At 42.0% G+C, this 27,537-nt stretch overlaps 2 protein-coding genes across 6 annotated transcripts in view; both read right to left on the bottom strand.

Annotated features, from left to right (window-relative positions):
* Positions 1-26,962, bottom strand: part of mast3b (microtubule associated serine/threonine kinase 3b) — a 37,500-nt gene extending 10,538 nt beyond the window's left edge. For 2 of the 5 annotated variants that reach the window (XM_014413586.3, XM_014413587.3), the window contains exons 1-9: positions 26,623-26,962; positions 24,123-24,212; positions 14,208-14,296; positions 11,659-11,731; positions 9,460-9,480; positions 9,049-9,127; positions 6,557-6,714; positions 5,157-5,232; positions 4,672-4,881 (exon numbers count right to left, since the gene is read on the bottom strand). In XM_014413586.3, coding sequence (XP_014269072.3) covers positions 4,672-4,881; positions 5,157-5,232; positions 6,557-6,714; positions 9,049-9,127; positions 9,460-9,480; positions 11,659-11,731; positions 14,208-14,296; positions 24,123-24,212; positions 26,623-26,669 — 843 coding nt within the window. In that variant the 5' untranslated portion in view covers positions 26,670-26,962. Of the gene's footprint in view, positions 1-4,671; positions 4,882-5,156; positions 5,233-6,556; positions 6,715-9,048; positions 9,128-9,459; positions 9,481-11,658; positions 11,732-14,207; positions 14,297-18,296; positions 18,791-24,122; positions 24,213-26,622 lie in introns of those variants that run through there. The other 3 variants (XM_014413588.3, XM_023155242.3, XM_012915740.5) reach the window with 3 other exon arrangements.
* Positions 1-27,537, bottom strand: part of LOC101474209 (N-acetyllactosaminide beta-1,3-N-acetylglucosaminyltransferase 3) — a 111,943-nt gene that overhangs the window by 66,505 nt on the left and 17,901 nt on the right. The gene's annotated exons all lie outside the window — the stretch shown is intronic.

The raw sequence follows: 27,537 nt of genomic DNA, 5'->3' as shown, positions 1-27,537 counted from the left end.
GTTAAAATCGCTGAACGAGCGTCTACATTTTAGTCACAACTTGATCTCTGTGCTTTTAATCCACCGTGGAGGTGCACAAAAGCAAAAACTGTGTCACTGTCATTTAATATTGAGAAACTGCATGTGCCAAAAGGATCATCAGGGATTATACAGTGGGGCAAAAAAGTATTTAGTCAGCCACCGATTGTGCAAGTTCCCCCACCTAAAATGATGACAGAGGTCAGTAATTTGCACCAGAGGTACACTTCAACTGTGAGAGACAGAATGTGAAAAAAAAATCCATGAATCCACATGGTAGGATTTGTAAAGAATTTATTCGTAAATCAGGGTGGAAAATAAGTATTTGGTCAATAACAAAAATACAACTCAATACTTTGTAACATAACCTTTGTTGGCAATAACAGAGGTCAAACGTTTACTATAGGTCTTTACCAGGTTTGCACACACAGTGGCTGGTATTTTGGCCCATTCCTCCATGCAGATCTTCTCGAGAGCAGTGATGTTTTGGGGCTGTCGCCGAGCAACACGGACTTTCAACTCCCGCCACAGATTTTCTATGGGGTTGAGGTCTGGAGACTGGCTAGGCCACTCCAGGACTTTCAAATGCTTCTTACGGAGCCACTCCTTTGTTGCCCGGGCGGTGTGTTTTGGATCATTGTCATGTTGGAAGACCCAGCCTCGTTTCATCTTCAAAGTTCTCACTGATGGAAGGAGGTTTTGGCTCACAATCTCACGATACATGGCCCCATTCATTCTGTCCTTAACACGGATCAGTCGTCCTGTCCCCTTGGCAGAAAAACAGCCCCATAGCATGATGTTTCCACCCCCATGTTTCACAGTAGGTATGGTGTTCTTGGGATGCAACTCAGTATTCTTCTTCCTCCAAACACGACGAGTTGAGTTTATACCAAAAAGTTCTACTTTGGTTTCATCTGACCACATGACATTCTCCCAATCCTCTGCTGTATCATCCATGTGCTCTCTGGCAAACTTCAGACGGGCCTGGACATGCACTGGCTTCAGCAGCGGAACACGTCTGGCACTGCGGGATTTGATTCCCTGCCGTTGTAGTGTGTTACTGATGGTGACCTTTGTTACTTTGGTCCCAGCTCTCTGCAGGTCATTCACCAGGTCCCCCCGTGTGGTTCTGGGATCTTTGCTCACCGTTCTCATGATCATTTTGACCCCACAGGATGAGATCTTGCGTGGAGCCCCAGATCGAGGGAGATTATCACTGGTCTTGTATGTCTTCCATTTTCTGATGATTGCTCCCACAGTTGATTTTTTCACACCAAGCTACTTGCCTATTGTAGATTCACTCTTCCCAGTCTGGTGCAGGTCTACAATACTTTTCCTGGTGTCCTTCGAAAGCTCTTTGGTCTTGGCCATGGCGGAGTTTGGAGTCTGACTGTTTGAGGCTGTGGACAGGTGTCTTTTATACAGATGACGAGTTCAAACAGGTGCCATTCATACAGGTAAAGAGTGGGGGACAGAAAAGCTTCTTACAGACGACGTTACAGGTCTGTGAGAGCCAGAGATTTTCCTTGTTTGAGGTGACCAAATACTTATTTTCCACCCTGATTTACGAATAAATTCTTTACAAATCCTACCATGTGGATTCATGGATTTTTTTTTTCACATTCTGTCTCTCACAGTTGAAGTGTACCTCTGGTGCAAATTACTGACCTCTGTCATCATTTTAAGTGGGGGAACTTGCACAATCGGTGGCTGACTAAATACTTTTTTGCCCCACTGTATGTCTAAGGGAACCCTAACTGATCCAACAGGCAAGTACAGTTTATCACTATTAGCACCATTTCATCCACCCCTGAAAAAAAAGCTATAAAAAAAAGAGAAATACAAGAGCACTGCTTTATGGGGAAACAGTGAAATAAAAATAAATATAAAATTCTAAGGAAGTGGATAGGGCTTTAACAAAAACATGAAAACAGGTGCCACCTGATAGAATTACATCAGAAATGACGCCACTTCAAACGAAGAGCAATTATCAGAATAATCCGCGGTGGGTGGGCGGAGTCTTCGTGAGTCATTTTCAGTTTCTTCTATAATAACAGAGAAACACCCTGTTCTGGTGACGATACAGCAGCACAGCACACTGTGTATTTGTGATCCAGTCATATGAGAGCTAATTGAAGCTTCCTGCACAACAAGACTATTACTAATCTCAGCCACCTGTCAAATATGAGGATACAGACTCAAGAAAGTGGCCCTAAAGGAAATGTTGCTACTACACCCGTCTACCAGCATTTCTGAAACATGAGATACTCTTTCACAATCTGCCAAGCTTCCTGTGGCTGTGATCGTCATTTCTGTCTACACTTAGGTTTGTGTGGATTATATTTTAACCTTCTGGTAGTGAGTGTAGTAATGTGTAAGTTAAGAAAGACAGCAGTTACTCAAACCTTACGGTCACAGGCTTTCTCCTGCCTGCTCTAAACTCTTGTTAAAGCTTTTCTGTTGTACGTAACTGTGATACAGGCCATGTCTGTGCCTGAAATCACTGCCTAGTGCTATCCATATTTACAGTGAGTACTGCTATACCGTACAAAGTGCAGTATCCCCACAGTTCCTCGTGATCAACACTGACGAACAAAAGAACAGATCGATGAGAAGACAAAGAAAAGTGGATTTTAAGACAAATGTACACAAAAATATTTAGCCAATAAACAGACATTATTTTTGCTACTTAACAGCTGAGCTGAAAGGGGAGGCTCTGACACAGAATCAGAGGATCAACAGTTAGCCCAGAACAGGCCTAAATGGGGGTAAATGGTAAAAGTTTTACGTATTTCCCGGAATGAAGAGGAATATCTTCATCAGATAATTAATGATGCTATCAAAAAGTGTTTTTGTTACTGTGCCCTATGACCTCCTTCTATGCCGGACAGAAATCCTACTGTCTAGCACCTGGTCAGCCCTCTCAGGATTCTTTAACTGTTGTCAGAATCAGATGTAAATGTGCTGAAGGTGCTTTCAGCTACTGTGGTCCTGTTCTTTGGAACAAGCTGCCTGCTGACCTGAGATCAATTACAACTGTGTACAAATTCAAAAACAGACTTAAAACCTTTTCATTCACCCAGCCTTACAGGTGTTGTTGCTTTGTTGTTGTTTGTTGTTTTTATTTTGTTTTCACTGCCTTAAGGTATCATTTTTATGTTTTTGTCTTCTTCTTGAATTTACATGTAATCAAATGTAATCAATAAAATTGCTACTACTACAACACGTTTTTTTGGCAAACTGGAAAGCTCTCCGGGTGGTTCAAAAAGGTCGTCCAGGAAATCGCTTCCTTACTGCAGGAACTTCAAACACCCGCTGTCTCAGAAAAGCCCCCAAAATTTTGCATGACTCATCACACCCAAATTATAATTAGTGTAAAGTGCTCTCATCAGGCAAGATAATAAAATCAAGGACAAATAGACTAGAAAAACATTTTGTACCCCACAGCCAATAAAGCATTAAATGCAGTTTAAGCATAGTTTGTAATTGTTATGATGGGACCAGAGCACAATCACAAACCCGAAGAAGTCCAGATATGGGAAATAGAGAGCAGTGAATGATTATTAATAATTGTTACTAAAATAGGCTATAGTCTTTATGTTTATATCCTTGCTCTCATTCCCCTTTATTGTATCTGTAACATGCAACTTCTGCCGGTGCTGTGCTACTGGAAACTGAATTTCCCGGAGGAACACACCCGAGGGATTAATAAAGTTTCATCTAATCTCTAACCTCTAATCTAGTCCAGAGCACTGTTCAGGTGTTTCTTTCACAAAGCTACTTTTTGTGCATTGCTTCCTGTAATGTACAAGATTTTTATAACAAATTAATAAAAAATGTGTCACTTTTCAGGCAACACCGCAGCCGTGTATCCACGTGGAGGGCTGGAGCCTGCGCAGCTGTCACAGGGTGAGACGCGGGACACCCCTTGGACATGTCCCCAGCCTGTCACAGGGCCCCCTGCATATACTGCATGACAAAGACCCAGAGAAAACTTTCTGGAAAAAACTGTTGCCCTTTTTAACAAAGTGGCCTTGGCACACAAATCAAGTCGTGCGTGTGTGTGCGTAAATATATGACATTTGCTCCACTGTGCGGGAACAGACTTATCAGTTCAGCTGGAAGTACAGAGAGTTAGCCGTGCCTGCTGTCTGAAAGCACGCAGAGAAACACGGGAAGAGGTTGCTATAGAAACTAACACAACATGCATAAGACCTGTGACAAAAGTGCCTCTCAGCATCACTGAAAATTTCCACTAAGAGATCTATTGTGTGTGCCGTTGGCTATCACTGGAGAGGCATGCCTGATTGCACATTTCACCGGGGCTCGATCAATCCTCTTTCAAAACGTCATCACACCCGAATTAAAGAGTTCAGCATCAGTTCATCAGCTGCTGCTTAAAACCAGAGAGAGCATTTGGCCTGCACCGCTTCTCTCATCAGTCCTGCAAAACCTCCAGTGTAACTGGAAAGCATTCACAGGTCTTTACTTGTTCCACATTTTGTCATGTGACAGCTTTGTTCCAAAATGGATTCAGTTAATTAATGACAAAATACTGGTGGTGGCCAGTTACCCCTCAGCTTCCTAGAAGATACACCTCAGCAGTGTGGATGCCTTTCAGATGCACCCTATGTCAGATTGAGGGATTCTCACCTCGTGTAGCAGCTTGTCTAGCTTCTCCTGCAGCTCAACAAAGTAACGAGAGGTAACCAGGCCGTTCTGGGACTTATCCAGACAGTCTCTGACCAGCTCCACCAACTGGTGCTGGATGAAGCCCAACACCCCGTCAGCCAGCCGGAGGGAGCTGTCTGGAGAGTAATGTGTGACAATCTCCAACAAGCGCTCCTCCATCTGGGCTGTGGCCTGCAGGGAGCACACAAACACAGAGTTAGAACAATTAAACGAGCACTGATAATCATTTTTTAACCCCTCTCTACAGCAAATTAAAAAGAATTTCTCCAAATGTTGAAAAGTGGGCTTTAAAAGCTTGTTTAAAAGCATTTCTCCTTATTGAAACAAAACCAAAACCCAAAAAGGCTTCAGGACGCTCCACACAACAACAGGAGAAATGCAAAGTGTGTTTCTGGTTTGAATATGTCTTCGTTGAGAATGCAAAGTTACAGATATCCTGTACGTACCTTTGGAAAACGTTCTCTGTAAACATGGTTCATCATGACTATCTCATTATCGAAGGAAACACTTGATCGGCCCGGGCTACGAAAAAGCAAAACACAACAAATTAGTACATTGCAACTGATCAACACAGAGACATTTATTATTATTACTACTACACAGTTCATTGCATTTCTCTTCTAAGCTATTAAATGGCGATGAAGAGTGGTTATGTCATCGAGGCCATCGCAGTTCCCTCGAAATGGCCAGCAGTCAGTTTAGTTCAATCCAACCAACACACACACGTCGGCTCTTAACTAATAGCCTGAGTGTGACTGAACGAGGGTTTTGAGGTCAGCATCAACGATACTTTTGATGTCAGCCTGCGAGACAACATTCAGGTTTGGTGGCTCTTAAGCTGCTTAAGCTCCAATCAAGGTGGATTTCACTGTCAGGTTTTGATGTTTCACTTTAAGATGCTTCCGTACCGGCAGCAGCAGAGGTTTCTTCTAGCCAAAACTGTGTGAATCATCGACATCAAATAATTAGTCACTCGCTGCAGCACCACTCCAGCATTGAGGCCAAAGGGAAGGTGTATTTTTACAGAGAAATCTTGCTTGATGAAGCTTCAAACAGAACAGATGGAGGGAAAACCTATCACTTGCAAACAGACTCCCAGAGTCTTTTTTTTCTTCTTCTTGTCATAAAAGACGCCTCTGTTTTACTGGATGGCTTCTGCCCAACACACACTGCTGCAAAGCTCGCTGCAGTTCGCCGCATCAGACACCCACCACCCTCGACTACAGTTCAGCAGCTATGAGACGATGATCCCCGAGGCGCTCTGTTAGCTAGCACGCCCACGCGCGGCACACCATGGTGCCAGAACACAGAGCACTCAGGCACTGCACAAACAGCACGGAGCAGAGCCAACAGACAAAAGTTGTCAAAAACGCACCGCTTTGCAGTCAGATCTCCACCTGCCTGCCGGCCAACGGGCATGTGCGATCAATCGGAGGCAGCTGAGGTGCCAAAACTGGCGCTTGAAGGCGTCTTCAAATCTGACAGTCTATAAATGATACAACAGCGCTCGTGTTCTGTAGTCGCTGTCCAAAGTTAATCTGAAATGTAGGTAGTTAATCCTTTCGGACGGATTACTGCATTTAATCTGTGTGAAACATTATATGTTTTTAATTTGATGGTAGAACAAGAAACAATCTGAACAAAACAGACAGGAGGCTGTGAGAGGTTCTCCCATCTCCGTGTGGATCCTTCCGTCGGTGTCAGAAGGTCGTCTTAAAATAGTGATCCTGTCATTACTTTACACTTTATGTTTTCAGTAACTGAATAAATAACTAAAAATGGCTACCCTAAACAAAGTTTAATTGCACGTTTTTTTAGTTTGTTCAGTTCTGTGTCAATTATCCACCTGAGGCTCCGAGACCGCGGTCGTACCACCGGCGAGGGCCGTCCGTCCTCGTCTGTTATGCTGTCTGTGCTGCGGAAGTGCTTGAAGATGAAGTGAGGCTCGTCTTGTGTCGGCTGGTAGGGAAGCTGGTGGAGACGCTCCTGGGACGAGGAGGAGGACTGCGCACACAGAAAGAAATTAATCAAATGTCTTGAAGGATGTTCAATCATCAAGGTAAACAAACCCCAGAAAGTTGATTCTGTTCATCTACATGTTGCGGTTTCAGTGGGAGAAACGTTTTATCACTCAGCCAAGTGACTTGCAGCTGACTGCAGGTTTCCCCAACCTTATAAACACTACATAGTGACCGAAACTGGCACCATTGACTAACAATGGGTCGTGAGGTCAGTTTCATCATCATTAATATGCAAATTGTCATGAGCTGAAGTTTCTCCCGCTGAAAACTCTGCGTTCAGATGAAAAGAATCAAGTTTCTTGGAATCCATCAAATAAGAAAAATACATCTATTTTCACATTTAATACTGAGCTTCTTTTGAGGCTGATTTAACCAAAACAACGAGCAGTATCTCTTCAGCCCTTCTGAGCTACTTGTTTTGACATTTGAATAAATGTTAAAGTATCCAAATCTTTACTTCCGACCCATCATCTTGTGCAGTGCTTCTAAAGAGTGGGAAAATATTTAAATGAACTCAAAAATGACTTAAGACTGAAAATCCCTGAGAAAGGATCTTCACCTCAACACTACAAAAGCCCAACAGCTTCCCAAACTGACAAAGATTTGCTGCTGTGTTCACGATTAGTAAGTGCAAGCTAAGCCAGCTTTACATGTTGCAATACGCAGCATCGGCCCTGTAACCACTGCGGGCTGCTTTCGCAAAAGAAGAAAAACAACTAATGTTGCAATTTGCCGGTCTGCTTTTCAGGTGGCATCACTCAACAAGGTAGGCTGCTAAGACTGAAGATCACAAACAGGTTCAGGCAAGTCGGGCAAAGCAAAGGACAACAGCAAACTGAAATTGGTTCTGCATTGTGAGCCTGACTTAAAGGATCATCGAAGGGGAAAAAATAAAATTAAAGCTAAGCTCGTCTTACTAGGCAAGCACAGGCCTACGCATGTGCTGCGTTCTGGCTTCACTCGGGTTTCAAACCCTGCTCTCCCATGAGAAGGTGCTCTTTTCCTTTGCAGTACTGTGATTTTCTGCTTGGACAATCTTTATTCTTTGTATTTTACTGGCTCTACAACAGACTGACGACCTGTCCGAGGTGTACCCTGCCTCTTGCACTATGATAGCTAAAATAGGCTCCAGACCACCTGCAACCCTGAACTGGATACTGATGGATGGATGGATGGATGCACTACTTCAGTGAGAGTAACTGAATCTGGAAAGATCTGTGATATGCTATGAAACATAAGAGTCTAGTTTCTTTTCAGACCAGCTGAAAAACAACACACTGAAAGGTTATAATTGTTTAAAAGACATAACGAATGAACTCAGTGATGTAAAATAATTCCACATAGCATCTTTCAGATCAGAATATTCCACTTATGCATTCTGATAAAATAGATCAGGCACCTCTGAAGATTTGCCCGAAATCCAAATTCACAATGTATATGAATTTAGGTGACCAAAAAACCAAAAGCCTACAGAAGCATTATTATTATTATTTGCAGTCATCTTCCATGTCTACCGAGGCAGAGATTAACATCTTTTCAAGCAAAATAGGGGACGGTGTCTGTTGCCGGCAATCTGTTTCATTTTGCGGTCCATGTGTCGTGAACAGAACGGGGCCAGAGGGACAGCATCTGCGAAGTCTCTTTCTAAAACCTCAGTATAAAGAGGGCAGCGGGGGCCACTGAAGAGCCCTTTTGTCCCCACTGACCTCTGGGGCTATGCCTGGGTCGGCCCAATAAACCTCCTTATTAGAGCTTCACACAGCAGACTTTCAAAGACTTGGCAGACTGCCGCCATTACGGACTGTTCATCTGACTGCCGTCTGGTGACATCATCCAGTAAATACAATTATGGCTTTATTCTGCAATAAGACAATTCGCAGTCTTTTAAAAACATCTGGTTGAATCACTGTGACATCCTGTTGCTCAAAAATGCTGTTTAAAGCTACCAAACACTAATGTCTCAGTGTACTGTTAATGTGATGTTATGATGTTTTGTGTTTTTAATAAAGGCTGTCAAAAAAAATAAAAAGTTCCTGAAATTATTTGAATTTCCTTCCCCTCCTCTCCTCATTAATATGCATCCACGCAGACTGTGTGTGTGTGTTACTTCTTACACCGAGTTCCACAGACTTGGAGAATGACTCACTGAAGCAGACGATGGAGGAAAACAATTAGCGGTTTGTCATCATCAGTCTTGGCATTCACTGTCCCTTATTGCATAAACCAATGTGCTATTTGGGCTGAGTGAGGTGTTAGAATCGCCTGGCTGCCATGTTGTGACCGGGGGACGATGGCGCCATTTTTCCGGGTGTCTTACCGAGACGGTGGAGCTCGGCGGATTGGTTCCATAGCCAGACGAAGGGAGGGACGCCAGGGACCATCGTCGGCCCTCGGCTCTGAGGGAAGCAGACATGCACGTTACATAAGCCTCAGCGGCATAGGCATTAGTTAGCATTTCATAGCATTTCATATGTGAAACCTGTTACATAACAGACAACGGAGGTGTCCTGTGACTACATGAGCATGAAATTTATGTCTTTTCCCCCCCACATATATATATCTAAAAATATAAATGCCCATTTCTCCCTCCCTCCCTCACTTTCTCTCATCACTTGATTTCAATAATCAAGCAATAAGAATTTATGAAGGACAAATATTTTTTGTGTAAAACACACGACAGAAAAGTTTAGACATAAAGACAGGGTGCAAGAATTGGAGAAGAAGCTACCTGTCCGCGCGAGCCAAGTGGCTGCGATCACGACAGCAACGGAAAGAAGGACAAGAAAAAAAAGAAAACAAGAAAGAGAAAAGCAGAGAAGTGAGTTTCAGTGAGTTTTAAGAGTCTTGCACAAATGAACCTGTGACCTCTGGCATTCGGCTGAGGGATTAGTACTGACAATGTTGCCTTCCTTGCCACTTTTCATTTGTCCAGATACAAAGAGTGGAGAGCAAACTAAATTAATTTGAGGATGTGTGTTACATAACAGGAAGAGCCCTTCACTTCAAAGCTGGAAAGAACGAACCTGCAGATTGGACTGTACAGCTGCAAAAAAGGGTGGCGGTGGGAGTATGTTTATGTTATTTGGCATTTGCACGCAGAGAAATGATGCAAGGACTGCACTAAACTTTCACACAGATTGTATGGAGAATCAAGTGCAGCTGCATAGGCTGAGTGGCAAACTTCAAGAGCAGGGCTTTTCCTGCTTAGGCAGAGAGTTTTAGCCTGAGCCAAAGGAAAATCACCAGCATCAACACGCTTTAGTTTATCAAATCACACAAAAATACTGCAAAGGCGTCTGTCGTATAACGTAGCAGAAACTCGTTGCCTTTTTCCCCCCTTAAGAAAAAAAGCATACAACCCTGACAAATAGTGTTAAATAGATCGGGACAGATTTAGTAAATTAATAAAAAGCTTTGACTGCCACAAAAACAACAACAGCAGACAGATTATACTCATGAATCTCTTCTTCCACTAAAGGGTCTCATTAAATGGTGACAACAGGACAACCAGAGCTTCACGCAGTAACAAAAAGAGTTCTCTTCATGGCTGTGAGTCTATTTTATTGCAGCACAGTGACGGTTAGGAATAGATATATGACACAGGATGAGATAATAAGAAAAGTATCGCACAACAATTTATTATCGGCATGAATTTAGAGTCAAGTCTAAGTTCAGCTTATCAAGATAAGTCGAGGGCCATTCCTGTGTATATGAAATTTTTTTTTTTTTAAAAGACATTAACTGACCTTTAATTTGACTGGCTTTTTATACAACAGGAGGAAATCTAAATATTTAATGAATAAATATTTACCTAGTGCCTGTTATTTTGTTGGCAAGCTATGATGTGTTCTCAGAGCAGTCCACAGCACCTGAACCTGCTTATAAGTTTTTAATGACTGTTCTCGGGTGTCTTTAAGGTACTGCCTCACTTGTCGGCTACGCACGCCTGGAGCGAGACAAGCATGTTGCCATGGGAACCGGGCTGAATGATGCGTGAGTAAGGGGGGGTACCCTCCATCTGACTTCACTCATCCTGCCGAGGAGTCTGCAGCATTAAGGATGGTGGGGAGCGCTCCCGGCTGAGTCAGCCTCAGTCACCTTTCTGCTGTTTTCCTCTCGCTGCTTTTATGAAGACCGTGATCCTGTGTTAGCTTTTTTTTTTAGTCATTTTTTTAAGTGTGTACTTTTCTGATTTGGATTCACAGTAATAAATCACAAAGACGTAACGCGAAACAATGGCCCAGGTGATTCAGAGATCAAAAAACGACTACCTAACTCAATTCAGTTTTATTTATATAGTACCAATTCAAATCAACAGCTGCCTCAGAGGACATATCGTCAGGGGAGACAATGTAAAGACCCTCAAATATTAGTAAGAAACCCCAACAACTACACGACCCCCTACGTGTAGTGGGAAAGAAAAGCTTTCTTTTAACAAGAAGAAAACTTTGACAGGTGGTTTCTTCTTCTTAAAAGGGGAAAACCAGACTAAAGTTGACTTGACTGATGTGCTAGCACCATTAACTTCGACCACTGTTGACCCTTGACATCATCCTCTACCAGCACAATCCCAACAACCTTCACTGTAAGAGTTGCCAGTTCCAGGAACTTCAAAAATACATCATAAAGCGATTGATTTTAATTATATCTTTAAAAATACTCACTTGTTGTTGTGCTGATTTTACTTTGTATACAAGTGTAATATGATGGATTTTATGGTTCAAACTTTTAATCGAATGACACATGACCTTTTTACTTTTAAGTTTCATTGCAGTATTTCTGCCACATTCAACATGTGGCTTTCTCTTAACAGCAGTGATGCTGATTAATGTCCATCATCCAACAGAATACAAGCATGATTAAAAACGGCAATAAAGCAAACACTAAACTCCAGGGGAACAATTTTTAAGAAGCATTGCCGACATACCTTCGGGCAAATGGAAAGTTGAGGAAGGCACTGGTCGACACATTTCGTGGACTGTCTAAAGGACTGCTGGCGGCTGAAAGACATAAAAACATAAATGAAAGTTAGCACTGTAATAACATACGAGAAAATGGAACGGAAAACAGATAACATCATGTTTATGCAGTAACCTATCATCAGTGCAAAACTAGCACGAATGGTCCAACATATCATTTTGATATTACTTTTTCAAATGTTGCTTCCAGTCTACTAAGGCTCTCGATTCATGGAGAAGCCTCATCCTGCTTGGCTTTGTTTGAGTCTGCAGATTTGGGTACACTAGAGACCATAGTGTGTTTACATGCGAGTGTTGAGTGCCCAATTAGAGTGCGACTGCACTCCATTATTAGCTCATCCTTAGCGTGATTGAGTTCAAAAGGAAGCACAGCTACATACTGCTGTTATGAGGATACGAACGTTATTTTTTCCTGCTGCTTCATTGCATTCAGGGGCTTTAGAGCATCTGCTGCTGATTTCGAAAGCAGGAGGGCAAAATCAAGCATTTCAGTATCTCCTGTCCCTTAACTATGTTACAAGTTCATGAAAATTGCTATTTTATGGCCTTCAAACTGAGTTATCTTTGGTATTTTTCATAAATTCATCTAAAGAAATTAGAACATATTGTGTTTCTTACAAGGCAGCTCGTAACAAAGTGTTAAAGATACAACTTAAAACTAGTTCTTCACTAAGTTCTCTGTTATTTGTAGACTCAACAGTGATTCTTCTTTTTTTCTTTTTTTTAGAAGACAAGACGAGAATTCAACCCTGGCAAACAGCAGCCCCCATCTGTCTATCTGTGATGTTAGGCTGAAAATAATTAAGGTGGGAAGCAATACAGATGCCAGCTGGGTGAACAAATGCTGTTCTGCAGCACTTGATGTAGAAAATTAACGGTTGTAGTCAGTATTTTTCAGACTTGTAGACTAGTCGACTAGTCTGAAATACAAACAAATAAGTGGTCGGCAGTCTTTCACGACAGAACTTAGAAAACACGCCGATATGGAACATATCGAAGAAAAACACGAGGTCATTTTAAATTTGAGCAGCAACACATCACCAAAAGTTTGGAGGGGGCCATATTTACCACTTTTGGTTGCTTTTCATTTGTGTAGGAAAGCTTAGGGACCTTTAGGGAGTTGTGTTTGTTATTTTTGGCAATGCTCACTGCTGAAGCAAATAAATGGTTGCTTAGCACTTTAAAAGATACTACTGTTTGTGTTCTTTCTTGGGTGGTGCGTGAGTGGGGCCAATTTCTTGTTGCGTTCAATACACGCCTAGACTAAGAACGTAACAGTAGCATCTGCTCTTCTTTTAACAACAGTGTGAAACCGTCTGGGAACTGAGAACACCAGCTGTTGGACTTTTGGGAGAGCAATGTTGTCCAGTTCTTGTCTGATACAGGATTATGTTTGCGCAACAGTCTTGACTCTTGTTCAGTGTATTTTTCATCTCATGATGCACAAAATATTTTCCAGTGATGAAAGGTCTGGACTGCAGGCCGGTCAGTTCAGCACCCAGCTCTTGTACTATGAAAAGCAAGTGGTTGTAGGAGAAAGATGTACTCTGGATGAAAGCAAACGTTGATTTAAAACTTGTTAATACTTTTTAAGACTGATGGTGCCTTTCCATGGATTTCTAAAATAATTTCAAATTATGATTTATCTGATCACAAAACAGCTTTCCACTTTGGCCCAAACCATTTTAAATGAGCTTTGTCCCAAAGAAGACAGTGTTGTTTCTCAATCGTGTTCACATATGGCTTTGCCCATGTAGTGATTTCCATGACAGAATCATGCCTGTTTTTAAAGCAGTGCTGGCTCAGGGCCAGAAAATCGCAGGAATCTAATATTGATTTTTTTACCTTTGCCTTACACACAGAAATTTCTCCAGATTCTTTGACTCTTTTGACAATATTATGTACTGTAGATGATGATATATTTGAAAGTCTATGTAATTTTAGGTTGAGGAACATTATTAAGAAATTCTTTCACAATTTCTAGATGCGTTTTTTGCCAAATGATGAACCTCTGCCCATCTTTGTTTCAGGGAAACTTTAAGATGCTCTTTTTATACCCAATCGTGTTACTTGCCAATTACCCTAATTAGTTACAAAATGTTCCTCCAGCTGCTTCATATTAGTACCACTCACTTTTCCAGCCTTATGTTGCTGCTGTCCCAGCTCTTTTAAAATACGTCACTGCCATCAAATTCAAAATAAGCTCTGATTTTTTGCCACGAAACAGTAAAATGTCTCACTCTAAAAATCTGATATTTTCTATGTTCTACTGTGTTTTTGAGAAATGCAGATCATTGCATTATGAATTTATATACATTTTACGCAGCACTTTTTTGGGATTGGGGTCGTACAACTCTGAACATCCTTCTTCTCAACACTGGTAAGGTGAGATGGAAACAAGCAAAGCAAACGCTTCTATAGCAACAGTTCATTCTTTCATCGGTTTGACTGGCCGGTGCAGTGCCGAGATTTTGGAAAACACTGAAACAGGTCTTACCAGTTTGGAGTGAAAGTGGAGAGAGCGGCCGGGAAAGCGTAGGCGACGGCGTCCCGACACCGAGGCTCTTCCTGTTGCTGCTGCGACAGCTGGAGCACAAACAGCAAAAAGAGAAACCTCAACAGCCTGTCACAGTCAAAACATATCACTTATCTGCATCTGCCATCACAATTTATATACAAGTGTTTCTGTAGTAGTTTGAATACTAAGTGACTGCTGTATTCTGCAAATGAAAATAACCTAACATTGGCCTCAGTAGGGTAATCTGTGCCCTGCAGGTGTAGCAGCATGCTGACAAATTAGTTGCAGTGTTACGTTCATGATCAGTGAATAACAAAGCTTTATTTCTTCTCATTATGTCCTCAACAAGGTCCCTTTAAAACCTGCAACATTCTCACTTTTAAAATAATGACAGCAGCTCCACACCTTAACACAGAGCACTGTATGAAACACACTGATAATACCAGCAGCTCTTTTAACTGACGGGAAGAACGATATGGCAATGCCAGAAAATAATAACCTGTTGGTTTCCTTCAAAGTGAGCGTAATCGCTGCTGCCCTGACTTCTTCCACCTATAATTACAGGTCTGAGTCATCTGAGTCTTCCAGTGTTTCGGATTGGCTTTAAGTATGTGTGTTGAGCAGCAGCTTGTCGACACAAAAGGCTCATGACAGTGTAACTCTGAGGAGATTAAGCAGACACTTGACCTCTATCGTAGCAGACCGTTATCCTCCAAGCTGTGACGGTTGAAAAAACACAGAGTAACACCAAACCATGTCTGTTTTGTGTGCACACTGGAAGGAGAAATGGGGGTAAATGGTGCTGTGGAGATAGGACATGGATGTAGAGTGTGCAATCCTCATATAACTACGTATTATTAAACAAAACAAACATAGCGATATTCCTGAAAAACACGTCAAAATTTGTTGTCGGTGTTTACCATCTTTAGGATGTCCTTACATTATTAATTTCATTTCAGTATTTTTTTTACTGTTTCTTGCAATCGCCTGTTTGTTTTAAAGGCAGGAATTTCCATCGTTAATTAGCAAAAAAGACCTTTTTCAGACATTGCTGCAAATCTACTGCAGGGTGCCAGCCTATCACAGGGCTAACTCACTGCGACATTCAAGCTCACCATCACACCCACGCCTAATTTAGGATCATCAGCTGACCTAACATGCGTGGCTTGTGACTGTGGTGGGAAGCCAGAGTAAAACCATGTCGACATGGGACCAACATGCTAAGACCTGCACTTTAGGTCATCTGAAGATCATTAATTTTCTGGACCCATATACCTTCAGCCTGAGGCTTAATTTTTTACTGGTTTAAACACAACCAATAAACAACACTGTGTTTGGCGATTCTTGACCAAATGGGTCTGAAAATGATCTACTGTACTGTCTTTTGCGCAAGATTAGAAGGGTGTTTAGCATTCTGTTTAGTCATATGTTGCATCTGTTCGTTTTATTAGTATTTCTCAAGATTATATGAGAGAAAGAAACTAAAGAAAGTAGATCCCTTTTTAAACAATAAGTTTCCAATATTTAAATGCTAATACTAGTAGCAATGCTGTCAGACAAGTAAATAATAAACAGAATACCAATGTATCACCACAATTCACAGGTTACTGCACAGAAAATAACAAATGTGACCTTGATCTATACCACAGTTTGATAGAAGACCCGTTTGATGATCAATTGTGACCAATGCTGTAGGAGAACTAGCAAGTCTTGAAAATTGTAGACGGACGATTGACGCCTTGCAATGAAATTAGCTCCACAGTTCTTCAGCTGAATGACCTATTATCATTTTTTTCTTTCAGCTGCTCCCTTCAGAGGTCACCACAGCGGATCATCTGCCTCCCTCTCACCCTCTTCTGTCGCATCAACCCTCTGCATGTCCTCCATCCCTACATCCATGAGCCTCCTCTGAGGTCTTCCTTTTTTCCTTCTTCCTGGCAACTCCATCTCCAACATCCTTAGTCAAATAATTCCACTAGCCCTCCTCTGCAGATGTCCAAAACCGTCTCAACCTTGCCTCTCTGTCTGTCAACCTGAACTGTCCCTCTGATACCGATCTTCTCCATCTTTAGCTCTGCTTGTCTTCCTGTCAGTGCCACCATCTTCAAACAGTCCTCAAATTCAAATTCATACTCCAATGGATGCATTACAGAGCATCTTTGTGACCTCTACACTTCTCCATCAGCACCCTCAGAGCAAACGTGCTCTTTTTCAGCATGAAGCCATAGTGCTGCTTCTCTTCTTATCTACCTTTAATGACTCTTTCACCATATCTTGATAGTATGGCTGATAGTGTTACTACAGTCCTGCACATCATTCTAGAAAATTGGTATCAATACACTTCTTCTCAGTTACCCAGGCATCCTCTTGCTCTCCAAGATTGTAATTACCAGCCTGGTTAAAAATGCCACTGCCCTCTCTCCTGGAAATCTGCATACCTCTACAGGTATGCCAGCTGGACATGCTTACATAACCACCTTTTCACTCTTAATCTTCCTTCACTGCTGCCCTCACTTCTCCTCACTAATCTTCTTCACTTCCTTATTCACTTGCTTTCCTCGATCTGTCCTCAATCTCTCAGTTCCTTCATTCATTAGGCCCTCTAAGTACTCCTAACTTCTCTGCACACTCCATTCACTCGTTATTACATTTCCATTCCGGTCCTTTAATCACCCTAACCTGCTGCACATCCTTTCAAGCTCAATAGCTCGTGTTAACCTAATACTATTGATGAGCTAATTCTTTCTTTACTTTATTATTTTTTTTCCTCTTTCCTTTCTTAACACTTACCAAAAATACAGCATTCATAGCCCAATACAGATGAGCGTTAAGAACCACAGCTTGCGTTTTTTATGTGTTTTGTTTTTTTTCTCTGCCCACTGGAATTTAACTCAACCAGTGAGATTATTTCCGCCTTCAGAGCACCTCTGCCTTGAGACGCGTTTACGTAACTAAAACTGTAATCTGCAGGCAAATGCATGACACACCAGCATGACAGATCAAGAGAGAAAACTCATGAGAGCCACAATCCAAAAAGGATGCCCTTCTGTCACCGGACTCAAGCCTGAAGGGGGGGGTGTGCACGCTGACCGCAGCCGCGGGCCCAGCTTGGTCAACAGATGTCCACCACTGTGTGTGTGTTTGAGAAGGAAAAAGGAGGGAATGCTAAATAATCCCCTAAAAGGAGGAAATCGACATTTCAAAGTTGCTGGTCCAAGCACTCCGTTCCAAATTTATGATGCAGATAAAATGAAGCAAATACCTTCTGATGTTTTAGAGTCCACAAGATGAATTGAGAAAAATCACCTGATTAAATAACTTCTGGATGCACTGATAAAAAAAATCTCAATATCTAAGATGTCCAGCTGCACATTTAAAGTATTTGATAGCCAGAGGGGCTTTTTCAGACTGTGCCCGGCACGTTCTGGAGAGCAAATCAATCACTGGATGACACTAATCACTAGTGATCCTGTGTGACATCCTGCACAAGGAAGTTAACAGGTGCAGACCTTATCTCCAGTCAGCCAACAGTAAACACAATACATTACACCTAAATATGACTTCCAGGCAGTCATTATAACCCTAATCCCAAATCCAACGTGCAGCACACCAATCTAAACAGGGATCCGCACATATAATTTTATTATTTAGTCTATCCACACAGCTTTATGTGCCAGCTGCAAAGTGCATCCACTGACAAACACATGCAGACCTGCTGTCATGCTACATCCAATTTCAACAAAGGAAACTGCACACCGCGCCTATTATTTTAAGCTCCTGCCTCTGAGAATATTGGCTTTATAGCAAATATTATCTGCAAACAGCTTCAGATACGATGTTTTCTTCATAACCACAAAAACAAAAGAGTAACAGAGAGCAAACACTGGATTAACGTTCAAGCGATCGGGTTGCTGCTCTGAAGCAGCAGCTAGCTCGTGTTGTTAAACGTAAACGGAGACGTTTGAGTGAGTTAGGATAGACTAATGTAATCCTATGTGGTAGCTTTTAAAGACTAAATAGCTATGTGGGCTAGTTTCAACCTCCGGTATGTCAACTTCTGATAAGTACCTCTTCGAGCGCTTCAGTAGCGACACCGAAACAAAAGGGGACTTGCTCTGGCTCGGCACCGCAGACCAGTGAATCGGATCCGACATGCTGGAGGATTTTCTTGCATAACCCCTCGTTTAAAGTTTATGCTGGTTTCAAAAAACACAAGCTCGACTTGATGTGAAATCCGCTCCCCCTCCAGCTGCTGCTGCTAATACTGCTTCTCTCCCCACCATCGTCTCTGCTTCTTCTTCGTCTTCTTCTTTTCGGCGGTTCCGTTTGTATTCAAGCCGGAGTCAAACCGCCTCGTGCCGTCCCAACATCTCCGGAGCAGCCGTTACATCCTCCGGTCTGACGGAAAGCGCTACACCCGGGACATCACGTCCTTCGCGGCTTGTCGGTTAAGCGATACCGCTGAAAACAGCCTCTCAGCCCGCGGTACTTTGTCCACACCGTGTCCGCTCGCTGCGTGTCTCTGCGCGTGAGGAAGCTGGAGACAAGTGCTGCGTTCAAGCGCCGCTCGTTACGTTCGCTACGCACTGCCGCAAAAGTCTGCTCAAGTTTTAGGGCTTTTTAACTGACTTGTGTTTTTGTCGCTTCTCTTATGTTAGCTAATTCTTACAAAACAGTTTAAAATGGACAGTGGCAATCCCCTAAAAGCCTGACAAACAGTTCTGAGTCCAGTTATATTCTCATATGCAATGGTTTAAAAATGTATGTATATTGTATTCATATTAATTTTTGTGTGCAGCACTCGATTTAACAGCTCTTTTCCATATCTCCACTCTGTTCTCATCCATAAAGTGCTTTAAAACCTGAACATTATGACTAACAGCTGGATCTTCTAGTTTCAGTGCAGCTAGCCAAACAAGGAAGAGCCAATTGCTGCTAAACATACAGTTAAAGTGGACAGTATAGCCTTGATTACTTAACATGAAACTCATTGTTGGAGCCAAAGACCACACAACACACTGATTTTTAGTTTTAGTGTCTTTATTTCCCCCTGAGTTATTGGTTCTGTTAATAATTAGCTAACATAAATAAATATAAATCTATCAGCACAAGGTGGCGTTAATTATGTTCTAAAAGGTTCAACTTTAAGCACTTAAATCCAGCTACACAAATAGTTGTTTTGGTATTTGCACAACTGATTGCTATTTCTGCCCAATAAATGTGACTGGGTATCAAAAACTGTGAGTGCACGTGGTGTAGTGTTTGATTTTAGTTTAATAGATAATCCTCAATGAGCCCCACATTCAAATATGCAACCATACTGTACCTCCTGATGAATAATACTTCATTTATGTGCGCTGTGGGTATATATATTTGTATTTGTGTGTACTGTAGTTAGGCTGTTGTGGGGCAGGTATATTGTCATCAGTGTCAACAGAGCTGTCTTTCAGTTTCAGTGCTTTCACGTGTATTGGACAATAGACAACTAGAATAGAAGCAGCTTTGCCTAAACTTGGGATCTGTTAATGTCCTAATTATTCTGATTCCGTACCAATAATAACACTTCACTTTAGCCAGGACATGCACAAAAAGATAACATAAAAGATAACATTGATGGCAATATTTTAGTGTGCACTGGATCTGGCTAAGTAATTTCCCAGAGTGGAAGCAAAGGTATTAATTTCAGTTATAGTCAGAAACCCAGCCCCGATTTGTTGGTCCCAGTGCTGACTACAAATGAGACTTGCTGGCCTGTAAGGGGGTTTCTGTCTATCTGTCTTTGCTAAAGATGCAAAAGTAATATTATTTGTAAGACTGAAAGTGTGAGTCATGTAAAGATACCAAATAAATACAACATTCCTGTAGCAGATTAATAAAATAAAGCTTTCAGTCATGCTGTTTTCTGTATGATTAATGACCCTGGGATTTTGAAACAGAGGTGGGGGAGAAGTGTTGGTTTGCCATAACTGCAGCTAAAGACTCTAACAGACGGTGCTGCAGCTCAGATTACAAAAGCAGAGCAAAGAAAAAAAACTGACACCACTGAAGACTGGGAGTACAAATCCAAACCACGCTGACTCCTACCACGCAAACGTGCTAGAAACCTGCTAAAAGCTGTTTTTTTCTACTTTCTATCTTGACTATTTATAACCTACATTAGCCTGAGACAGCCACTCTTTTCATATAGGCTTCAGATAGGTCAAAACGTAGCTTGAATTCTTTTAGTATGTATGATTATACCTCTCTGTGTGGAAGGGTTATAATCATATAACTGCAAAATTAACATAATATTGAAAAAATAGTCGCGTAAACCTGTGTGTAAACGAGACAGGACAATATGCAGATATCAAAAATCCCCCTTTTAAAATCATTTAATCATAATAATTAGCAATGAACTGGAAAATGAATCTAATTTTTTTTTGTTCTCCTGTTTAAAATAGTTTATTTTTTCTGTATTTCTTTAATAACCTGGTGTACTGCCATGTAAACAATAACAACAGTGCAAGATCATTGTTACGTTTTTAAGTTTCCATAGAAAATCTTGTCCAAATAGACCAAGAATAATTAAAACGTGTAATATAGAGAGAGAGCAGCCTTTATATGTTTTATGATTAGTTGTGCTGCAAACCTGCAAACTATCCTTTTATGATGTAATACGAGTAAACTTACAGATGCTGCTTGCATTCATACCTTAGGGATAATTTCCTACAAAACGTGAAAGCAGCATAAGATGTTGCTGGGGTATACCATTAGGAGCCTGGTAGAGGGAAGTTCCAGATAAACTTATTGAATAGTGGTACATTCCACTGCACAAACTACATCCAGTACTTGTGCACTTACTCTTGGCTTAGTACGCACGCGTACACACACACATACACACACACAGACAGATAGATAGATAGATAGATAGATAGATAGATAGATAGATAGATAGATAGATAGATAGATAGATAGATAGATAGATAGATAGATCTGCAACTTTTTGTTTCTCTAGTTATACTGCAGCACATCTATTTAAAGTCATCATTAGAAGTTTGCATGTACAACAGTTATTTCCCGACTGTTTTTGTAGTTAGTTATTTTTTACCTGACCTTAAAACTTCATTATGTATAAGATTAGAAGTGTCAAGTTAGAGTCTCAGACCAACCAGGCCTAAAAATAAAACCTTCTTACACCTCTGCACATAATAATAACGTTACTCTTTAAAACGTAATCTCGTCATCTCTATGACCCAAAAACTAACTGAAATCTTTCTTTTATTTTAAGCTAACTGTAACCAAGCACCTTACCTTGACAAAAAGAGGCATGTCTGTGTCTGAACCTATCTGATAACAAAGATAGAATATTGCATATTTTCAGGCTTGGTCATTTCTGCACTTTCCATCACAGCAGCTTTAAGTGGAATTTTATAGATATTTTCAGTGAAATGACTTTGTTACCACTGACATACCATTCATGACTGTTAGTGTCTCTATGCACATTATTTCCCACACAGTCAGGCCATTTTTCATTAAAGGCTTTAACATAAAGTCATGTGAAAAACAGAGTTTTTACAGGATTCTGAGCAGTCGTGTCTAAGCATACCTTCATGTGCTGTGATAGGAATTAAAAGGGTAAGGACAACCGATCATCAGCAAATGTAAACATCACCTCTATAAAAGCAGACATTTGTCAGTTTGCCGGTCTGGAGCATTTAAGTGTGTATGGACAAAGTGCCACATTCTTCCAGGAGTGGGCGTCCAGGCAAATTCACCTCAGGGTAAGACAGTGAAATGCTCGGAAGAAGCTGCTTTCACTTGCTCCCTTACTCACAAGGGGTCACCACAGCAAACAGAATGTCTATAGGGTCATTTTCGAAAAACTCACAGCCGATCAGGTTACAGTAAGTATTTACAAGTGAAAACATTCAAGATATCTGCAAGTCTACCCAGCAAATTCACCCCAAGGTCAGACTATGCAATGCAAACTGCAAAAAACTCAAAAGCTACAACTCAAACTCTACAGGCCTTAGTTAGTGTGTTAGACGTTAAAGTCAATAACAGTGCAATTAGCAAAACACAAAACAAGTATAACTTGTTTGTGATGGTTGCCAGGAGAAAGCCTTTTCTCTATCAAAAGAACATGGCAGTACAGCTTAGGGTTTACAAAGGCATCATGTTTGGCAAAAATCAAACACAGCACATCAGCACAAACACCTCACATCAATTATCAAGCATGGTGGAGGAGGAGTGATGATGTGGGCTTGTTTTGAAGCCACAAGGCCTGAGCACATTGCAGTCATCGTATACCAAAGTATTCTAGAATCAAATGTGAGGCCATGTGGATGAGAGCTATGGCCAGAAATGGATAATTCAATGGGGCGAGCCAAGCACAGCAACAAATCTATAACAGAATGGCTGAAAAAGAAAAGAATCGAGGCGTTAACGATTTGGTTATATGCTGGCTATTTATGCACAGACCTTAAGAGAGCTACGCTAAAACGCCTGCAAACTTCAGTGAGCTGAAGCCACGCTGTAAAGAAAGGTAGACCAAAATTCCTCCACGATGATGTGAGAGACTGATGAAATCATGATTGCTTCAAGTTATTGCTGCTAAAGCTAATGAATAATTTTCACATGAAAAACTCTCTCTTTCACGTGACTCTACCAGATAGCTGGAATTTTTCGGTCCTGTTTCCAAACCTTTGGCACTTTATGTTATTTAATCTAATTTGAACTGGTTTCCAGTCAAATTTTAAATAAACTTCCATCTACCCTGACACAAAGAAACTCTGACGTGATTTACTTTTTTTGAGTCATCAAACAGGTTTTATTGGATATACAGCTCATACCGGGTGGCTATTTAGGGTGTGGCAGCTTAACATAATTTGTTCTTGTCTGTAGTTTAGGTTTAGGATTTGGCTATGCTGCCAAAAGATTAGAATGGGTAATACTGAAAAGGAATCCTACGCCAGGCAAAAGGCATGTTGTCTTCTCACATTTTTTTTCCTTCAAGCCAAACTGCAGCACAATCACAGTATCTGATCCAAGGGTTGATGTTGGGAAATAAGAAATTTGCATACAAATACAGAATCTGATGCAAGAGAATGAGCATGTGCCTGGGTGGTGAAACAAATGCAAAACGGTGTTAAAAACACGAAGCCAGCAAATATGGAGCCGGTCATGCTGTGGAATCAGACTATGTCCATGTGCAAATGAATGCATGTTTTTTTGCATCCCTAGAAAAACTGTGCTCATTTTTCAGGAGAGCAAATGAGATTCATTACTGCTCAGTGTGTGGTGTGACAGCCTAGCGGTGCTCACACATCCAGAAACATGCTAGATGCAGCCGCCTCTGTTTGCAGTGTTGCCTTCCTCCACAGCACCCAGCACCGTTGCCAAGCAACCCACTAAGACTTAGAGACAACTAATAAACGACACATCTTCACTGGTGAAACAGAAGCACCTTCACATGCCAAAAAACAACAACAAGACAACAAAGAGCACACGACTCAAATGATATTTCTGACTTTTTCTGATCTCGTTTTTTTTCTCAAATAGGAAAAGCAACAGAAAAAAACACACCCAGATTGTGTTATTGTCATGTATATAAATGAGCAAATTATGATTTTTTTATGTCATATCGATCCAGTCAGGAATGATTTGGTGCATTTTTATGCACTATTCTGAAATAATAGTGCATAAAAGGATCAAAAGCAACCAAATAATAAGAGCTGTATTATTCTGAAATAAATGAAATTTAATTACACTTGCTGGCCCATGTTAACAGTAACATTAACATTACCTGTTCAGCAAATTGTCAGGGTTTTTTTTGTTTCTTTGTTTTTTAATTTAATTTAAAAATGGATAGGTTTAGTCCTTAGGAAGAGTTTACGTGTGACCTGGCTCTCTTACCTCCAGGGATGAAGGGTTTGTAGGGGGCTGCAGGGGCTGCATGGGCTGCATGGGCTCAGGAGGGTGGGGCTCTGGCATGTGGGTGACAAACTGTAAGAGCAAGACATGGTCACGTGCATTAGTGAGCTGGCTCAGCAACTTGGCCCGTCAGGTGTCTGTCATCATCAGTCAGTGCTGGAGCTTTGGCGCAAGGTTAGAGGCCGATGCCCGCCTCTCTCCAGCTGACATCACCACTGGGGCTGCCAAAGCCGATGCCCATCTGATAGCGCTGTTTATTTACAGGCTCGCTGGGTGCATCCCTGGATGCATCTGATTAGCCGGCTACTGATCTCGTGTGAGCTCTTACACAACAGGAAGTCAGCAGCTGCTTGTCAACACACCAGACAGGAAATTTCAGCATCCAACACACATTTATTGAACATGTAGCGCAATCTTTAACAGTGTTAGGAGATGCCTAAGATCAGATAAATCGAGGTTTGACTTCCTGAAATCAAAAACAACAATGCACTTGTAGTTCTTGCACACCCAAACCTGCACAGCACTGTCTCTAATGAATCTCAGCTACTACTTCACATCTTAATGCACGGTCGAGATAAGCAGGCCGAGCTTGCTCCAAAATCTGCATCTGTCTAACACTGACATAATGCGTGAAGTAATTCTCTCTCAGATTTAAGCTCTGCCTTCGGGGTTCCACAAAGCTGCTATTGTCTCAGTTCTGCAGAAGCTTCTCAGTGCTAAACACGGCCCTGGCTACCACAGCACTAATGAACATGTTGTCATAGTAATGCAGGGCGGACGGTAGGAAAAACAACTCCTCGCACAAAGACTGATCATTCTGTAGTGCCTCCTCATAATTAAGCAACATATGCGAGTCGTTCCACTGCATTTCATTTTGGCACGTCTTCTCCTTAAGACCCTTTAAAGAAAAGCCCCGAGTGGTGTTTGAGTGAATAATCTGTCAATTCCATACTGCATTTCAATTTTATCTCCAATCTTGTCCAGAGTGGAAAACAGAGCGGAAAATCTCAGACCGACTCATTTCAGATTTTCCTAAATGTTCAGGGAGGCTCTGATATTCAGACTGGCGGTAGCTACAAATCATCAGATAACATCCATTGGCTGTCCTTAAAAACTACAATCCAATTACAACTGTGCTCAGACCTAATGGCTTCTTATTATTCCACGTTATTCATATTTTACCTCATAAGATCCAAAGTGTCACTGCGACTACAAATCTGGCTAAATACTCGAAGAGCACAATTCACCATAACAAAATCTATCTGAATGCCAGGAAAGTGTTACTTTTCACATTTGCACTTCCAGTAGTGGTTTGATTCAGCGGGTGCCATCATTAAGACCCTGAGACCCTCCCTGCTTGCGAAGCGTGAAACCTCCTCTGTATCTCAGAAGCTAAGGAGTGCCTAAAAATGAAATGAAACCAACGCATGCTCAGCCGAGATGGTCCACAGAGGAGGCAGATGGATGCATGGATCAGAGGATGATGAGGATGCGAGAAGGGAGCTCCTACGCCTTATGGATCAGCATCCCAGTGGGCAGCAGCAGCAGCAGGAACCCCCACCCCTCCCGCTCCCTAACCCCCTCCCTTTTCTCAATGCAAAAAAAAGGCTATATTCATTCAGAAGGAAGGGTGGGTGGACATAAGACTGCAGTCATGGGCTTTGATAGAGACAAAAATTACAGGTTAGCCAGCGTCTGTCCTGCTAAATAAAACACTGTCAGTGTGTGTTGTTCCTGTGGAAAGGCCACGATGTGATTCATGCAGGATTTGTGGACTGAGCTTTAAAAAAAGAGACAATAGAGAAGGAAAAAAACAGAAAGTCATATGAAATTAAACATTTGGTGAGATTAAAGGATTGGGAACCTGGATGAAGTCATTTCACGGACAAAATATGTCAACGCCATCACAAGTTTAGTGTTGTTTTCACTAGTTTGGCTTTACAAATTTAACCAGTCGTAAATTGAGCAAACACGGATCCAGTTCAAGGTTGGACAGCTTGATTTCTCCACTTCAGCTCAGTTTAAAGATTAACGCGCAGGGTGGGGGATCTGCCAATTTTAAGCCTGTGTCTTCCTGAGAGCACTGATGATGTTTCTAAAGACATAAAGGCTGCTGGTGAGACACCTGTTGACTCCTGAAGTCTCCAAAGCGCATCGTCTTCAAAATATGAGAATAAACCGAAGCCGTTACCAAGACAATGAGAATGCTATCACCCAGAGAGAGATTATTTTTACATCTTTCGTGCTCAGGTGGCTGTTTAACTTCACTGCGCAGCAGATAGCTGAAGGTTTGAATTAAAGCCACGGCGCATCTAAAACTCTGTTGACACCACGAGCGCGTTGTACACGAGCGCGTGAACGCTCCTATTTCTCACCTACTGCAACTTCAAATTCAGCAGCCACACAGGACAGCTAGTGATTTCACATCTGCAGCACAGCACGAAAACATTTTGTTTGTTTGTTTGAAAAAAGCAGAACTTACTCCAGAGTCAGAGAGGGGATCTTCAGTTTATCTCGTCTCGACTTCATTCTTCCTGAGCACCGAGCTGGGGCTTCACTTACCACAGCGCAGCAGCGCTCGGTCTCGCAGCCGGCTTCCAGCCACTCATCGCCGCCGTGGGGGACTAAAAATAACCCCTTTAACCAAGTATCGTTTCCCGGCGGCTTCAGCGGATTCCGGGTTGATTCTCCTTAGCAACAGATACAATAAAAGAACTTAAAAAAAGACAGTTACTGCCAGTTTTGCGCTTTTTGTTTGTTTGTTCCCCCCGTGCGTCTTTCAAGAGCACCGGAGAGCGAGCGACTGCCACAAAGCCGAGGGAACGATGGGTCACCGCTTACCTCCATGTGACTGGTGGGAAGGGAGGGAAGGGAGGAAAGCGAGGGGGAAGGGGGGTGGCCAAATCAATTTGGGTGGGTGACAGCCATGTCAGAGTCGAGGTTGGGTGAGGACGAGAAATTCATGTCGAGAAGGACGTTTTATTCACAAACCCGATGAGTCTGAATGCGCCCCGAGGTTTGGTCATTTCGTGTATCTTTGTATTTATTTAGGTGCGTTACGCGTTTTTTCACATTTCTATGCATCATATGGCATTAAAAAAACAACCTAATACAAGCGTTTCTTTTTTTTTTTTACTGTCAACTCTGGAACCACGAACAATGGCAGGCTGCTGGTTGTGATGGAACTGGGGAATACCTCTGCCGGAGACCGTAACAGCTGCCGCACACCAAGATGCGCGCTTCTATTCGTGGAAGCGCCGTGCACGCGCATGCGGGGACTGTCTTGCTGTTACGAGCCTTTATGTTGTGCGGATGTGTGGCAGCTGTGGCCACACCGGTCACTGAGGTGGACACGCAAAGCCCACACCTAGTTGCTACTATGCACAGATCTGATGCC

The sequence above is a fragment of the Maylandia zebra genome, linkage group LG15 (assembly GCF_041146795.1).
Source record: "Maylandia zebra isolate NMK-2024a linkage group LG15, Mzebra_GT3a, whole genome shotgun sequence".
NCBI lineage: Eukaryota > Metazoa > Chordata > Actinopteri > Cichliformes > Cichlidae > Maylandia > Maylandia zebra.
Note: the sequence above shows the minus strand (reverse complement) of the source record. Positions and strands in the feature narration are given on the sequence as shown.